The sequence below is a fragment of the Pagrus pagrus genome (assembly GCF_965226575.1).
Source record: "Pagrus pagrus genome assembly, chromosome: 1".
NCBI classification, from domain to species: Eukaryota; Metazoa; Chordata; class Actinopteri; order Spariformes; family Sparidae; genus Pagrus; species Pagrus pagrus.
Genome location: NC_140185.1, coordinates 31,413,478 through 31,432,161, shown reverse-complemented (window position 1 = coordinate 31,432,161; position 18,684 = coordinate 31,413,478). Strand labels below are relative to the sequence as shown.

At 39.8% G+C, this 18,684-nt stretch overlaps 1 protein-coding gene across 1 annotated transcript; it reads right to left on the bottom strand.

Moving 5' to 3' along the window:
• Positions 1 to 691: 691 nt before the first annotated feature.
• Positions 692 to 9,567, bottom strand: LOC311259874 (secretory carrier-associated membrane protein 5-like). Its single transcript, XM_084357251.1, has 7 exons — positions 9,438 to 9,567; positions 8,922 to 8,981; positions 7,369 to 7,488; positions 5,863 to 6,019; positions 3,817 to 3,918; positions 2,806 to 2,923; positions 692 to 2,418 (listed from the first exon to the last, which is right to left on the bottom strand). The coding sequence occupies exons 2-7, from the start codon at positions 8,926 to 8,928 to the stop codon at positions 2,239 to 2,241; spliced, it is 684 nt and encodes a 227-aa protein (XP_084213377.1). The 5' UTR covers positions 8,929 to 8,981; positions 9,438 to 9,567; the 3' UTR covers positions 692 to 2,238.
• Positions 9,568 to 18,684: the final 9,117 nt, after the last annotated feature.

Here is an 18,684-nt window from a genome sequence, read left to right as displayed (position 1 = left end):
GGATAAATGCAGAAGAATAATATAACAAACTGTTTGCGATCTGTGGAGATTAAATTTAGCAGCTCGTCTCAAGATTTTTTTTTTAATACACTTATATCTTTCGTTTAAAATGTGGTAACTATAAAGTGGCTAAAATGTATCTACTATATTTCCACCCTCCAAACAACAGAAGAAATATAAGCTACATATAACTACCATGTTGTTATCTTTAACAAATATTCCTCATTGGATATAGGATCAGAAGTAAAATGGTGACGCCAGAGGTCAGAGAGAAACTCCATAAAACCCCAGCTTGGTGGGAGGAGAGGGTGAGCCATGATCTGCCATTCACTACCAACTGTCCTTGAGCAAGGTTTATTTTACTCCCTGCTTGCTCCAAGTGGAGCTGCTTAGCTGCCAACAGGCAGCCACTCCAAATGACCATGCAGTACCTGTCAATGTCATGTACATCACCACTAAAATAGAGCACACGTGTCACGAAATAACACAGCATTTGACATGTGTTTCAGAGAGCGGCTGAGTGCAGAGATTATCTTGATTTCCATAGCCCTCATGCAGAGTGATGGGGAGGGAGAATATTATTTGCACAAAGAAAGAGAGACGGAGGAAAAGAGGGAAGCAGGAAATAGAAGGGACTACCATAAATACAGACTGTGATCTGTGAAGGATGAATGAAGGTAATCTTTACATGATGGAGCTTTTTATTTCATACTAAAACCATCAGTGCCTCCCTGTGGTCAAACAGCCACACAGCACGAGAGAAGTCATCTTTTAAACACACTGCATTCGACATGAACTAAATCGACATTCAGTACAAAACCCTCACGTCTAATAAACGAGAGGTGACTACAGCACATGGGTCACATGTTCACTTGTATTTACATAGAACCGTTAACACTGATTTAATAGTTGTGATGTAAATCTGATGTTTTCAGTGTAAGGTGGACGTGTCAACATCAAAGAGTCAGCTTCAAGTAAGTTTGAATTTACTCTTTCTATTCAAATCCAGCTGAACACTTGCAATAACACTGTTTCTTATTGTAAGACAGGCAGACTTCCTTTCAACAGTGCAACATTTGTTCATTTCACAGTGCAATCACTGATGAACTGCATAGAAATATGATGACATTTTGCTGAGGCCGAGTAGAGCAGCATTATTTTAAATGAAGTTACAAAACTACATTTGATCTTTGGTTTAACTTAATTAATTTAAAAGACAAGAAAAAAATAAAGTAACTTTACAACCTAACCAATTCATCATTCTCATAGTGCATTGGTACATAAATTAAATAAGATAATACTTCATAATTTAATCTACATCACAACTTAAAGCAACATTGTGTAAATTGTTGACCTTAAAATAACAGCTTGATGGTACAGTGTCAAGTGTGTAACTTCAGTAAGAGGGGAGGATCACAGCGTTACATACGACTTTTCAACACATTACACTGTTATAACCTCATCAGTTTTGTTTCTACATAATGTTGCTTTAAGTTACTGTACATTAATGCTTGTATTTTTCAAAATAAACAATTTTGTAAAAATTGCTACAACTGCAGGTCAACACAAAGAGTACATTAGACACAGCTCCAATGGAGCCACTAAAGTATTAAACATTCAAAACTAGTTTCATTTCAACCACCCGAACAGAAAACCAAAAACAACATACGAAATGATATAAAACACTACAAATAATCAGCTTGCCCTTTAAAGGTCCAGTGTGTAGGATGTAGTGACATCTAGCTGTGTGGTTTCAGAGTGCAACTGGGCTACTGTAGAAAAACATGGCAGTACAACATCATGGACCCTGTATAAGAGGCTCACCCTGAGGTAAAGAAAACAAAAGAAAATAGAAATGTTTCTTATTGTTTTAGGTGATCAAACACTAATGAAAACATAATTATGAATATTATATTCAATTTCTGCCAATAGACGCCCCCTAAATCCTACACAATGCACCTTTAATACAGAAAGGCAAAACCAGCTTCCCACAGATGTGCAGACCTATTAGCCAAATTATGAAATTACCTGAAATCACTGACAATTCTGCTTCCAAATCAGTAATTTCATGAAAATGTAAAAACCTGAACATGTTAAAATATGCAAGTGTCATTTCTGCTACACTGTGTAACTTAATAATCCATGATATTGTGGGAAATGGTCAGATCTTCCTAACCCTGTTGCCCAACCTTGGCGTAACTGTCATGTCATGTCTATGGTACCTCTGTCTTAAAGAGGCTACACCTGGTTATCATTATATTGTGGGCTGGAGTACTGTTCCTGCATGGCTCCAGACGCTGCACCCATGGCGGCCTGCTGGGCCGCCTGCTGGACGTGAGGGTTCTTCCAGGCTCCTGTGGTCCATTCCTCCTGAGCTTTGGACATACTGGCCCCACTGCCACGGTAGTAGTTATGGATCTGCAGACAAAGTGTTGTGACAAGTTGTTACCAACAAGCCTTTATGTGCAGAAGGTTTAAATGGTTTTAGTTAATGGTATCTAACAGAGTTTAAAAGTTATGCAGCCGTATTCTCTAATCAGTAAGTCTGTCTAGGGAATACTGTGTTTAAGGTACACTTTTGTTATTTTAAACAATGCTGCTTTGTTGACATAAGAGAAAAAAAATAATGAATCAATCTCAAATCCTCGCCTGCAAAGGCCTGTGACATTATTTTCTGCCATTATAAAAAAGATAATCTGGAACATCTGGCTAAAGACAGCATAGACGATACAGGCAACAACAGCAAATTGATTCAAATTGATTTCCCTGTACCTTTTGTAAAGAAAATAAAAGTTATAGTCTTACCCTGGTGAGGGCAATGAAGGACAGTGAGGCCACTGCCGTGAACATGATCGTAGGGACCAACATGATCAGCGCGATCAAAATATTGTAGCTGAAGAAGGACATGGTAGCCAACCAACCACTGAAAAAGACACAGATGACTAGTGACAGCATTTCATTATAAAACGGATCATTTTTAGACGACAATCACAATATGAACTATCTGTTATTACATTGGGTGTCTTCCTCGTCATGATTCTACCACTGGACATCTGGATGTTAAATGCCAGTAATTTCTGTGGACTTTAAGTGCTGCAATATAAAGTTTAAAAGTTTTATAGCTCATACATGGGGATATCCGATTGCACATGGTGACATTTATAAACTTTATGGAGGCTGTCATAATATTAATTTCTGATCATCAGGCTGAGTCCGGTGACATTTTGAGGATCTCTTTAACAGCCTCTCAAGATCTAATAACAGGACTATCATTAAAGTTATATGGGGGCAATTTCTGATGTTCCATCACTGTCATGTTAATGAAAGTCCAGAACAAGGTCTTTAAAGAACACCACCACACTGGACTTATTGCTTGGGCTCAAAATGTTTCATTCAAAAGTACATTTTGTAGTCGTATTAAAACAACTTCTGATTGTTAATGTTAGCTTGTGTTGCATAAAGATTAATTAGTAACGCTTATAAATGCTGGAAGACTCATCTATGAACTTATGACTGGTACTTGAGCTGCAGCTAACTTTACTACATTTCTTTAAAAAGGAATGAATACAGGTAGATCAAGCATTACAAGATAAACACAGTAGTCAAGAGTCTTTTTATGTGAGCAAATTTCTTCAAATCCTTTAAAACAGTTTCTCAAAGACTCAACATAAAATGAAATCCTTTATATAAAAGATCAACAAACATTCAGCCTAAACATTATTCTCCCAATGTTCTGAATATTGCGAGTAAATTGTAAGTCATTTAAAAAACTACTCTATATTTTCCATGCGCCATCCATTAATCTATGACTCTTACCATACTCCCCATCCAGGGATGCCGATGCATTGGATGATGCTGATGCCAACTTGTGCCATGAAGACAAAAAAGAACTGCATGAAGTTGAAGGAGCTGTCACTCCTAAAGGAAAAGGAAAAGATAAAGACATATTTCCAAATGCAAACAAAAAGCATTCTCCTTTCTGTGTGGAGTTTGCATGTTCTCCCAGTGTCTGAGTGGGTTTTCTCTGCTTCCTCCCACAGTCCAAAGACATGCAGGCTGACTCTAAATTGTCCTCAAGTGTGAATGTGAGCGTGACTTTGTGTCAGCCCCGTGATGAACACGTGTACGCAATGTCAGCTTGGATCGGCTCCAGCCCCTCATAACCCTCCAAAGGCTAAGCCGTTAAAGATAATGGATGGATCTTGTGTAATGTTATTCATGTTATCTATGAATTTAAATAGGTCATTCCCATGCTACACCACTTATGTTCAGGAATCTAAGCGCTCAAAATTTCCAGGTTGATTCACAGCCAATCATGATGAAACTATTTCATCACAGGCCTTTCACACAATGATACAACTTCTCCCACATCTGCCTCTCTGTAGTGATATTAACACGCCCATGGATGGTCTAGTCAGAGGACTGTGCTAGACTGTGGGTTTCTCACCCTGCCGTGGTTCTTTGGTCAGTCCACACTGGTGTTAATTTGTCAGTCTGGGTGTCAAGGAGTGGCCAAACTGTGTCAGCATCCTCCCCTGCTGCTGCACTCTGATAACGATGAGACAGACGGCGGAACCAGCCCTCTCCCTCCACGGCTGTGTGCTACTCCTACTTTCCCCTCTGTAGGTAATGACTCCTTTCTCCTCCAAGGAGCTGTTATGTGCTTCTACAAGCTGATACCCTGATCTTCACCAGAGTGAAGGGCAAGGTCCCACATTTTGCATCAGTGCATCACCTACTGTACTGGAAGAAAAACCTCTCTGCCAGGAAGGCTTAGCGTGTCGTACACAGATGCCAAAGGGAACCTGTGCATCTGTATGACAGGGCCCAGAGGTGTGACAAAACAGCATCGGTATTTGAAGAGCTGGGATATGAACATGTGGAAATGACTCAGCAAGAGGAACTAAAATATATGGAGGTGATGAGTTTCTCTATTACATACAACACAGCTCCAAACAAACTTTTAGTTTGCCCAAGTTCATTTAGGTGCACCAGCACATCGCGGATGCACCCAATCATACATTTTAATTCAATTTCTTAACACATTATGTTAATTATGTAAACAGGAATTAAGGTCAAATGCATGTTTTTCTCATCACATCCGTGGGCCTAAATGTTTAGTTGCACTTGACAGATTTTTGGGTGCATGTGCCACCACAATAGTTGCACCTTGGAGCCCTGATACAACAGTTTCCTATATGGAAAGAAAGCAATGAAAGGAAAGAAATGTTCTGTAATCTGGATTAGGTCTCTGCTCTACCAAATTTAACTCAAACTTGAACACATTTTTAATGTGTGGAGATGTTAAGAAATGAGGCCAAACCTAAAAAGCCCAATTGAAAGGCTAATGGCATATCCACACTGGCTGCTGGTGTAGTGCGTGACAGCTGCGTTGCTGAACTGCTGTCTCACTCACATGTGTGTCCACACAGGCTGCTGCAGCGTGTCTCCTACCTGCCCTATCTGTTTACATGGAGTTTGATAATTATCAATAAATATGATGACATGATTTTCCTTTACCCCCATAGAAAGAATGGTAAAGCAGGGGGGAGATGGAGATGGAGGGAGGGAGAGAAATAAAAACTGCACTGGAAAAAAACTGCCCTTCACTTGTTGTGTGTATTCTCTTCATGTCTGTGACATATTCTACAGATACAGGCATTAAAACTACAGTGAAATGCTGGTATGATGTCGATATGACTGTCTACAGGTTCGTTTTCTGTGTGTGCTATTTAAACAAGTAATTACTGCGATGCTTTATATTTTCAACCACTACAACAATTATGCCAGCCAAATGCAGCAACGCAAAACCTGCTGTACAATGAGGTGATGACAAAGCAATATTTTAAATGTCCGACTTACTTGAAGGCCTTGTAGATGGCCCTGAACCAGCAGACGTAAGAGCATGGAGTGAACATGATTAGCCAGATGATAGCCAGTCCAAAGTTGGTCACGCCGCCTCCACCAAACATCCATGCAAAGCAGCCGATGAGATTCACCGCAAGAGTAGCACTGTTCACTGAGAGCAAAACAGACATACTGTCGTTTAGGTATAGATGCAAAAAAAAAGAGTATCTTTAGGGTTCACGGACATGCACATGCAGAAAAGAGACCTGAAAATGGATATGAACGCAGCCACATTAACATAAACATGAAATATGAAATTGCAGTGCTTGACTCACAAGATGGCTGGTGATCCCTGAATAGCCTTTTTGCGGATATCTCTTTCTAATTCTCGGGGATGTTATGAGGCTACAGTACTCCCCGCTTAAGTTGCACTTAGTTCTAATTGGAGCTCTGTGCTTCAGTCGCATCTTTCTTCTCTAAACTAGCAGAGGCCAATCGGCTTCAAATGCCAGTCTATAGAGGAAATGCAGAGTGCTTTACAAGAGAATTATGAGGCCAAACACAGCTGCAACATGACGGCTATTAAGGATCAAGTTGGGTTCTTAAATACACGACAGAACAAACGTTGGCTTGAAATTATTTTCACACATGCAATGAAATAAACAAATAAATATATGTACAGATTTAATGGTATAGAAAGCAAAGTTCATGCCATATGCGCACATTGTAGCATATGGCAAATGGCAAATCCAAATGAAAGAAAAAGTGATACAGAAAATTGCCACAGAGGGAAAGAAAGTAACAGCACAACCAACAGCAGATTGGGACTTTGAATACCTGCTTATGGTAATCGTTTAGTAGAAAGAACACGCCTGTAGAAAGAAAAGTGTTTAGTTGAAATGATAGTCAACAATCAGTTGCAGCCCTACATCCACACCCCAGCTTCACCTTTGTTTTAGTTATTTTCACATTACCCTTTGGTTAATTGGCATATTGCCCTATCCTTCAGTGCTATTCCTAACATGCCTTCATGGTCGGGCTGGGAGCTTCCAGACCGGAGCAATATCACAAACATCATTGTACTGCTTGTTTATGGTGTCATAAACTTTGATGAAAGTGCTTCTGGCAAAAATTGTTTAACACAATTTCAATGTTAACTGCCCGGCTCAAACCAAGGCCATCTGGTCAGTGCTATGACTCATCAGCAAATAAACCAGTCAGGATAACAGCCAATAAAAAACTCTTTTTAGACCAAAGGGACCCTTGTAAACCATTGCCCTTCTGTTACATACTTCTTATCATGAGTTAACAACAGAGGAGAAGAATGTTTATGGGACCTCCAGGAAACTTCCTATGATTTTTTTCTCTTTTCAAGGCTTCTGTTGTTTTATTGGAGAGTCGGGTAGTCTCTGCAGAACAAGTCAGCATTAAGTTTCATAGCTGAAACTGAAGTTTATACTGTAGCCTGATGCAAGGATAATGTAACATTCCACTCTTATAACATCACTTTGAAGCACTCACACATCCACAGGTGGTACATTTTCTTGCACATGCTGCGGTGCTGTTCAGGGATCTCCTCAAAGTCCTGGTAGAAGCAGGGCCTGAGTGGGATGAATCCCGGCAGCGGGGGGAAGTTGGGCTCTGAGACAAAGAATTACATAACGGATAGATTGCATTTGGCTTCAAGTCTCCAAGTTGCAAGCGCTTTTTTTTTCATATACACAACAATTACAGTGAAGCAGTCATTGGGAATTAAATGGTTAGATCTCATTGCTCTTACAGATATGTATAAAAACAAATATTTATAAAGAAAAATCACAGAAGCAGACAGAAAATAGTGGGATATAATCAGAGTTTTGGACTCAAGTCAACTTCTTGCAGCATTCTCCTAAACAACTGAAGAAGATTAGGATGAAGACAAGAAAGGCTACATACAGCTCCTCTGGCGTAATCCAAGTCTCCATAAACCCTGAGATTCCAAACTGAATTGAAAAGACATTATATACACCCATTTTAAAACCAAAATCTTCACAGCTTCTAAGCTAAAAGCCTTAACGCACCCTGGTTGGAGTGGGTGCATACGCTCGAGCGCACATCGAGGGTGTAAATAATGTCTTTTCAAATCAATTTGTGATTTCAGGGACTTGGATTATACCAGATGAGCTGTATGGAACCATTTTATTCTTACTTCAGTTATTTTTATTTCCATGTTTTAAAACAAATCCCCATCTACTTCAGTTATTCAGGAGAATGTTGCAACGTTGTGAAGTGTTTTGTGGACTAAAAAACTTCACATGACTTTCCATCAGCATCGAAGGTGAGAAGCTAATGACCGAATTGTCATATTTGGGTGAATTTATCCTTTAACCAAGGACTCACCTTGACTCGAAACAAACCGTTACTTGACTTGCCCAAGTAAAAATGACTTGGGACTTGCTTGAGACTTGAACTAAAAGACTTGAGTCACACATCTGGATATCATGTAATATAACTTAAAATATAAAATCGTGATATAATACTGTGGTAGACAGGTAAGTAGTAATTTATTTTAATACATAAACATAATAGAGCAGGTTGTAGACAGATATAAATAGGCTATATTTGTGATGGATAAACACTTTATTAACAGGAAATAAAACACTGCAAAGGTATAAACATGTAGGGCTGCACGATATGATCAAAAAGTGATAATTGTGATTATTTATGATAGATATTGCGATCGCGATATGAGTCATGATTAATTTGGATGATTACATTATGATTTTACATCACAATTTTCGATGTCCTTGAAAAACTAGTAAAATAATTTTGATGTGGCATTTCTCCTGGTCTCAAACATGTTTTATCACATGTGGAGAACAAACCTTGTAGGACAGAGCGTCTCTGCAGCACTACAATATGTAATTAAAACACTGTTTTGTGACACATTTGTGACTACAGTTCCTGCCATTTGGATATTGCACTTAGTCATATTGCAATTTCGATTATTTTGCGATTTATTGTGCAGCCCTACACATGTAATACTGAATACTGGGATACAAACAGGTTGTAAACAGTGCTTAATGATCACTGACCTGCCATGTGGATGAAGTGTGGAGCTTGATATTCAGATTTCCTTCTTCAGTCTCTTGAACCTGTTGGATAAGTGAAGTGTCAGGACTTGTTGACTTGTTTCTCTCTATACATGGTGGTTTGTAAATACTCGTGTGTACAGGCCACAGGTGTGGGAGCAGATCTTACTGGACCATCACCTGGAGGACATACTCCATAGGTAAGCTAACCTAAGGTAAGCTAAGCGTCGACACGGTCTGCCGGGGGATTTAATGTGTGAGCCCTCCACACACCGACTCAATGCAGCTGAGAAGATTTCAACCAACTGAATCCTTCCGGTTTCATTGAAGCCACCACACACACACACACACACACACACACACACACGCTCGTTGCAACAACATACAAGCTACACTCTGCTAGCTAAAACAAGCTAGCATGTTTGGCGGTAAATGCGTGAAGACAGTTGGACATTTTCCCAGAGAGCTGGCCATCATACACAGGAATTACGGCTTCCGCTGGAAACATAATCTTCTTACCTCCTCCGGAGAGCAGCCGCCTCTCAGCTCACAGTCCTCAGTCTTCACCGGAAGCGTCAGAAAAACGTGTCGGATAGTAGAAACACTTCCAACAAGGTCGATATCTGCAAAGAAAACTAATACTCTGTCATTACAGCCTACTTTCTTCTGTTGGGAGTGTGACCGGAGCGATAAATCCCGACTATCCTGATTCTCGACCAATCACCGTGCTCCATTCAGCTGTCACTTTGATTCGGACCAATAGGCGGATTACTCTAATCCTGACGTCGCGTTGTTGACCAATCAGCGTTGAGCTTTCTCTGTCCATGGTGCTGAATCCGGCCCACCGACCGAGGCGAGCAGCGTGGCGTTAAACTGCACTCAGCCGGCCCCACAGCACTGTCATGGAGCCTGTAACGAGACATTATCATGTAGTTTAGTCGTGAGCAGCTACTGTATGTAGGCTGCAGTGTAGAAATAAATGACATATGTTTATTGTAGGTTTGACTAAGAGTAGCAGGAATTTTAGAAATAAATGGTTGCCCTGGTTCAAATAGATTGTAGGCTAGAATTAACTTCCTTTACATTGTATTTAATATAAACACTGCCTGGCCATTTGTTCGGTCTTTACAAAGATAATAAGTTAAAAAAAAAGAAAAGACAATATATGCTGGTTTGTGCTCCTAATATTGGCTATATTGTTGGTGTGAGTGGTTATTGCATTTTATTTGCTTAATTTGTCTTTCTTGTACTGTATGGTATTGTATTCTGTGAAGCACATAGTAACTTTGGTTTTGAAAGGTGCTATAGAAATAGAAAAAGAAGTTAAGAAATAATAATAGTTTATTTTCTTATCATTATCACAGTGCCTTGGACTTTCATAGACTGCCAACCAATACCATGGGTGTCCATTAAAAATAAGCTGGACAGACACTGTTTCTTATTTGACACTGTCAGATAGTTTTTAATTTAACTAAATAAAATCTTTGTAGTTTTCAGTGGTGTTGAACTGGATCTGCATCGAACCGAGAGGTGTTTCTACTTTGTTTATTTGGGCAACCCCTTAAAACCCAAGCCACTTTACACCAACAAATTACCATTTTATGTCCCTGGGGCTTGTAAGAGCACATGTATTTATTATAGCGGGAAGAGGCATTTGTTTATTATATCCAAAAGAGGCATTTTTTGCTTTATTGTCCTAGTAGTGGACATTGGGCATTCCCCTAGTTATGTTTTTTTGTTTATATTTGTATGTAGGTCGGGCTGGCCTGTAAGCAATTTACAGCCAGTACCGCTACAGTTTTACTTTGTTTATATGTGGCGGACCCTGCCACCTTTCCAGCTTCAAACAGTGTTCTGGGGACTTTATTTTTCTCAGTTTGTATTATTACATCATTTATATTATAAATATAAAAATTCTGAGTTTTAATTTCTTCTACAAAACTACATAGTGCCCCTATAATAGAGGGTCAGATTATTAGAAAAACCATCCAATATAACTCCAGTACTACAACACCACCACCCACTATGACCTCAATTATAAAATTAAAAGTAAAATCCTAATGAAGTCACCAGTGAGTGTTTATTCAAATCAGTAGCAAAGCCTATGGCCCAAACCTTAAATAAGACTTGAGTCACTTCCTGAACTAAATAAGAAGGTGACTCCAGCTCTCCAGCGGGGGCTGCTGTTTCACTGCGGTGAGAGACTCTGATAGGAAAGTGTTTCTCAGTTGATGCCACAGGAAACTATTTCTTGGCAGGAAACTCACTTGTTGGCGTACATTTGCTTGGCTAACTAAGACGGACATGTTTTCCGTTTAGTTAGTAGACTGAATGAAGTTGCACTGATTTCATTCAACATCAGGGAGTCCGGTGGAGTACGAGTCGAGTGGAGTACAGCAGATCTCACAGCTGATAAACTTGGTGTGATAAGCAGACAGCGGGGTCCAAAAGTCTGGGACTACTTAGTCAAAATACTAAACTATCAACTAAACAATCTGGGTGAAAAGTTAAATCTTAATCAATATATGCACATTTCAGAATATCTGCTTTAATGACAACATGCTCTCAGGCTGTGCATGGGCTCCACAAGTTTGTGTAAAATCTGCTGACTCATGTTATCCCAGCATGACTTGACAGTTTCCCACAAAGCCTCTTGTGATGTCATACAATGCATTACTGTCTCAGTCTTCATGGGCCCCCACGCATGTCCAATGGGGTTGAGGTCAGGTGGCTGTGGAGGGAAGTCCATGACCGTCTCCTCGGCCTTCTTTGGTCTTCCAGTAGTTCTGTCAAAAGCTTTGAGGTGTGTTCGGGCTCATTATCCTGCTGCTTGGTCTCCTCTCCTTGGTCAGAGTGGAGTCCTTTCTGTGTAGGTGTCCAATTCAAGAGGAGGCAAAACAGCCCCAGACTTGAATATTTCCACCACCGTGACTCACTGTTGATTGAAAACGCACATTTTCTCTCCTGTTCGTCTCTTTATGTACATTGTTTTCTGACCTTCAGAAATTTCAAACTTGAATTGATCAATAAATGGGACTTCTTTTATCATCCACTGTGAAATACGGGTATTTTCTTAGCCATTCTGGTATACCTTAGCCCACCTACAGCTTTTGGCCTTGTTTCACCTCATGAAAAGTGGTTTAGAAACTGCTACTTGTCCTCTGAGACACTACAGGACAGCCTTCTTCTGACAGACCGACTGCTGATTGGAGTCTGTATCGGTGATGAAGGTGCTTTTCTATCTCTCGGGGAACTAAGCTTCATGTGTTGATCCTCTGATGGTGTGGTCATGCTTTGGATACAATTGATCGAGTTTCTGCAAAGTGTTTCAGCTCCATTCACTGCCCACCTAGAAACCTTTAGTCCAGCCATGATTTGACCCTGACAAAGCCCCTCTGTGCTCAGATAAAGATAAAATAGGACTTTAGTAATATCAAAGGAAATTCTTGTGCCAGCGAATGCACAAAACTCAGCAACTGACTTCTGACACTTTCACTCACTGGAAGAATCTGCAAACTCTTATTATTTTCCAGGTTTAAGTAACAATAACAGAGACACATTCACTGTCATGGTTTTGTTTTTTTGGTTAGTTATTTCCTGTTTTATTTTGTAGATTATATCCATATGTGTTACGTTTTTACTTTCCACTTCCTGTCTTTGTCTGTTTTCCCAACATTTTTCTGTGTGCATCATTGATTCATTTGTTAGTCTTTGTGTATTTAAGTCTTTGTTTTTCCTTCGTCTGTTTTCGTCCTCACATCAGTCTTGTGTTTCCTGCATCTCCTGTGTTCCTGTGCCTGTTCCCAATTCCTCCTGTGTCCCCTTGTGTTCCCACCTTGTTCTCCATGGCTTCTAGTTTGTCTCCAGCTATCACATCACTTACTTTTATTAGTTGCCTTTTTTTTTTTGCTCACACTTTTGAATTTTGAACAGCAGCTTTTTAATGGTTTTCATGGCTTTCAACCTGCCTGCCTCTGTGTGTTTGGGTTCTTTTATATGTGACTGAATAGCATTTACAGTGCCAAGTAATCCTTATAAGCAGAGAATATTCTCAGACTTTTAAATCATTAGTGTCAAGGTCCATCCGTTAGCATTAACATAACTTTGCCACCACAGACAGGTTTATGATATATATGTCTGATGATTTGATTTGTCATTGGGAGATTTTAGAGCCAGAGCCATCCTATACAGGCCAAAAAACAGACCATTTCTCAGCGGTGAGGCATATTGATTTTTAATACTACCATACTTTGGCAAGAATCTTCACTAGCTACGGTGCCATGGTGAAGCTTTTGTAGCTGAGTCTGGTGGACAAAACAAAAGACAACTTTTCTCTGGGAGTCATTGTTGCACCCTGATCCGCCCATGTGGATTATGCAGTGTCATCAAGTAACCCATTGCAACATAAAGTGCATTACAATAACAATAAGGCATTAGACATTTATTTTATTGATATTAATGTAAATGAAGATAATATAGTCCTCTAGGAGTTGTTTTCTGTAGGTTTTATTTATTCCAAGCATGTCCCCGACAGTCTAGACCTGAAACAGAGGTTTCACTTTGCTCACAGGAAGCAATCATTTACTCCACTTCACTAAAAAATAAGAATTAATGAAGTTATTCACATGGTAATACACCGACTTGAATGATGAAATCAACTGTAATTGCAAGGTGCCCCTACACAAAGAAGGGGAAGAAGCAATTTGGATTGTAATTGGCTCTCAGCAACCTTCTTCTCTGCCACAAATACTTTCTGCAATTAAAGTTAATAGAGTGGCACGACTGTAGTTATAAGACAGGACAAACTGCTTTAATGTGTCAGTTTAAATTTTCAATCATCGACGGTCGTCTGTTGACACTCAGCAGCTGAGCCGGAGCGAAAGTGGGTTAAGCAACTTGATCGAGGTCATCTGATTGGAGGAAAAATAATGTTCACATGTTAGTAAAACTGAACAGTAACAAGTATGAATTTTTAGAATACTATATATTATTCATATATCCTTGGAAAAACTGAAATTTCATTTCCTCACGATGATTTATTAAATACCAATTTCAGATTTTGGTCGACTCATTTTCTTTGAAAGAAATAACAGTATGATAGTCAAAATTAAAAACATAAGGACTGGCAGAAATAATCATTTCTCTCGCATTTCAGTGTCTTCCATTAAAAAAAATTACTAGTCCGGCATATTACTCTTCCCAGGGTGTACTCATCAATACTTGAAATAAACAATGAATAAAATGTGAAAATGTGTGTGAGGAGCGGTAGACACTTGGGGTTACAAAGCAAGATTTTACATTGAATGTTGAGGTTTTTAAGATGTGAAGATTGATATAATAAGAGAATTTTGTCAGTCCTTTCATCATATTGAATGTTTCCATGCCTATCGAGAGATGTTTCTGATAAATGGTTTCATTTCTTTTCAAACCAAACTGAATTCGGCAGTGTAAAGTAAGTGCTTATATAACAGTCTGGTTCTTGTCATTTAACTGAAGAAATTGTTCCCAGTCATTGTACTGACGACTGTCTGCAGGAAATGTAGAGTTATGAATTCACTGATTTAATACATGTCTCGTCTGCGTTAGCAGTGGGTGTCCTCTCCTGCAAGGTACAGAGCACTTCAACAATACATCTGCATACTGAAAGACGTATTGTTCCTCACCTGAATGCTTCAGGAGTGGTGGGAGTGGAAATGATTCAAATGAAGGTTAGAAAGATAACCAAGTCACGATAAGTAGCCGATGTGCTACGTGCATAAAAAAAAGCAGCTTGAAGCTTCCATCCATCCATACAAGTATACTTTTTTTTAAAAACTTATCCTGGTCAGAATTCTTGGCACTGGCCGTTCTGCACTTTCACTGGGTAAGAGACAGTTACACCCTGGATGGATGACCTTCCACCAGGCCTGGCTCTGGAGCTCATAATCAGTGCAGAACTGAAAAGAACAGAACAGAAAGCCAATATGAGGTTAGCACACTGAGGGTACCATGAAAATTTGAGTAGATGTGGTCCGAACTGGCAGAGAGACACCTGCCTAACAGCAGAATAACGTCCACAAAAGAAAAATGATATAAGCACATATTCTCTATGAATTACCATACACTTTTTTATATATTACTTTTTTATTGTTTGTTTTCTTGATTTTGCTTTGTTTATTATCTTTTGTTGTATTTTATCAAAATATTTTTATCCAATTTTGCCAATTATCTTTTTTAAATTGTAGCTAAAGTGCCTTCTACATGTACGTAAAGCTCTAAATACATAAATATGTTTATTATTATTATAATTAGTTTATGGTTAAGAATATTTTTTATCAACTGTTACTATCTGACATTGGGTATACCAAGCTACTTAATCCGGCCCTCCTCTCTCCCGTTACATCACACTGTCGCTCTCGTTCCAGTCTCCCTATTAATATTCATCAGAAAGACTTTCAGTCTAGACAAGCTTCTGACAATTAGTTCTAAGGCCACCATGGCATGGGCCTTACACAGAAATCTACAGTAGAGTTGGCTCTAAGTGGGCTCTCTATCACTCTTCTTTGTCTGTCTTCTTCACTCCATCTCTCATTCTGCCTCTCTCATCTCTCCACCAGACAAGGCCACCATTGACAGGACCATTGAGATGAGCTCTTTTCTCCAACGCCTCGCAATCTTCCACTGAGATTCTGATTCAAAATCTACTTTTAAAGCTAATTAGGACGAGGGCCGCTTCTTTCACGGAGTAATGGTCCCGTTCTGTAATAACAACAGAGCCCACCTTCTCCTCCCTCCTTCTCCGGCTCATCGACAGTGCTTCACTCTGCATAGATTAGAATGGGAAAGTCAGATTTCCCCCCCATGAGCTTTCACAACACAGCATTGATGCGACACAATGAGTCTTTTTTTGGGTCCTCTCGGCTGCGCGCTTTGTCATCATCCTGGATGGGATGTAGATAGGAGGCAGGATATTAAGTGTCGAGTGAGACAGTGAGAGAATGAGAGCGGGAGGAGGCGAAAAAGAGAGAAGACTTGGAGAAGCAGGGAGGAAATGAAGGGTGAGAGATGGGCCTGACGTCTTAGTATCAACATTTATTGAACATCAGAGGCAGAGTTGTACAGTGTCTTTTTTTTATTTTTTATAACATTTGCTTTGGATCATTTAAATTCTTCTCTGCTTCATCTACTGGCGGTTAGCAGAGAATTTATGCATGAATTATTGCTTAAAATGCATAAAAAGTTGATTACTTGTTAATAATCTGTGTTCATTATACAGATTTATGTTATCACTTTGAAAATATCAGACAGTGAGTCCTTTCAAAGTGTTACATTTGTGCCAAAATGTCATAAAACCTCAAATTTTGTTGAATGTGGAGGTATTACACTACACACAGACACTTGCACACCTACACACACACACTCACACACACACTCCACTCCACTTGTTCTGTATTGAGCACATGAATACATTTATTTATCTTCATCGCTGGGTGTGTAAATGCACTTTAAATGAGGTAAAAGTAAGTGTCTGTTGTTCGACACTCAATATCCCTGCTTGATGCTCTCAATTGCGGCCCAGCGCCAGTGCACCCTGGTGTCATTGTCCTCCAGGAGAAAAAAAACCCTTTGCCCAGTCAGCCCCCTACCCCGTGTGCCACTGTTGTCGTGGTTTCTATGGAGACGCTTTCCTCCAGTCCAAGCATGTGGAGGGCACCCCTCCAGCGGAAGGAGGTGGAATAACATTGTGGCGAGGCAATCATACACCGAGCTCATTTACATAGCCAAACATGAACCATGGACCGTGGCATACTGTGTTTGTTCACTAAACATTTCACAGTAGTTGATTAAACCTGGCTAGAAATGGAGCACAGATGTATGATATATTATTTTCCAGCAACAGAAAGCTTCAGCTGATTCTCAAGCTGAAGATAACAGACGGATGGTTACAGCAAAAGACTATTTTTCTCTCAGAATGTGGAAAACGTCTTTGTTTGTGCGCTGGGATTGCTCAGCATTCTGATCACCGTTGCCCCTTTTGTAGCCTTGACATGAATGATGCATGCTTGTGTGTGTCTGGGCCCTGATGCGGTCACTCTTCGGCACCGCCAGCTGGGGGCACTGTTCTTTCTGTCTGTCAGCCAGCCTGTGGTATTTTCTTACCTATTCAGGAGACGCTCTGCTGTCAGATGGAGCTGTGTGTCTCTGACCTTGAGGAAGATAAAAGACAGCCACCACAGAGGCTACTGTACTCAGTATTCAAATACAAAAATGTCACAGACTCAAAACTTGTGGCCTAGAGACGAGGACATGAAGGAAGGGAGGTGACAAATTACTATATATATATGAATATATTTATATTTCTAACCACGTTATATCTGCTATCACCTGTGGACTGCTTCCTTAAAACGCTACTTTTGAAGCTGCATGTGTGATTAGGTTATTTTGACTTTTTGCAAACCACATTTAATTGAATTTGTTAACAACTTCTACATCTGACAGGAATAAATAAGGCTTAATGGCACAACATGACAGAAAACAAGATCATTTTCTTGGTCCTTTAAATACTTGTGGAATGGAAAGATTCACTAATTAATAGGCAAAATGATAATGGAGCCAAAGTAAAAGAACAGCAGTTAACCGCCATTAACATATTTCACCGGGGCCGTAATTGTTGCGCTGACAAACTGCCACACAGTCATGCCTATTTCCATATAACCCAGCGCTGATTCTCACACAATAGGACCCACTGATGTAAGGATGACAGCAGTGAAAGTGGGTGTTGTAAATCATTGAAATGCTATTTTGGCCGGAAGAACACATACTCATAAATACATCTCAAATAACGGCTAAAAGCAGAATGACTCAATTAATATGAATTTATAATGATCCTGTGACCGCGTATTTAGCACATAAAATGCCAACTTGTGAAGGTACATGGATCATTCTGGCATACGAACGCTTTAAAATATATGCACCGCAGAGTCGCAAATGAATCTCATAATGAAATCATCAATCTGCATTTATTTACAATTCACTGTTCCGTACACTCATCTAGTCTAGATACTTCTGCTTAGATTTATGGAGCTTCACCTTTACTGTAAAGGACTACTTAGCTTATAAAATGTGTTTTCTAAGAAGGATAAGAAGTTAATAACCATGTTGTCATCAATAGACAGACCACGTAATGTGCCATTAACTTAAAGGATACCAGAAGAGCTTGTAATCATTTGGTTTCTGCTGAAGACTCCCTAATTAGGTCTCTTGTATTGACATGAAATCAATCCCGCAGTACCAGATACATTATATGCATAATAGCAAAAAGAAATCATTTTTGCACCCAGTTCTGATTCATTTACAATGTTGAGTTTTACAACTTGCGTGACATCCATACTGCCCAAGCTGGTACAGAGCCCAAGATTAAATCTGCCCAGCACATTCAGCACTGTAGGTGGATACTGCAGGGGCTAGACAAGCTGATGGAGTAGGCTGAGATGAGTGTCAATCAGCCAAGTTTGGATCACTCGAGCTTAAGAAAGAAAGGGTCGATGATGCTTTCTGCTTCAGCATCAGGAGTGTTACCATTCCCCCAAATCACAGAAAAGCCAGTAAAGAACCTTGGCAAGGTGTTTGACAGCACCCTGAAGGGCACATCATCCATCTAATACACCTGCATTGATTTGGAGAGTTGGCCGATAGCAGCCGAGAGCCAGGAAAGTTTAAAAACATGTCTGTGCCAGCATGGTATTACACCCCAAATCCTGTGGCCACCCTTGTTGTACAAGGTTCA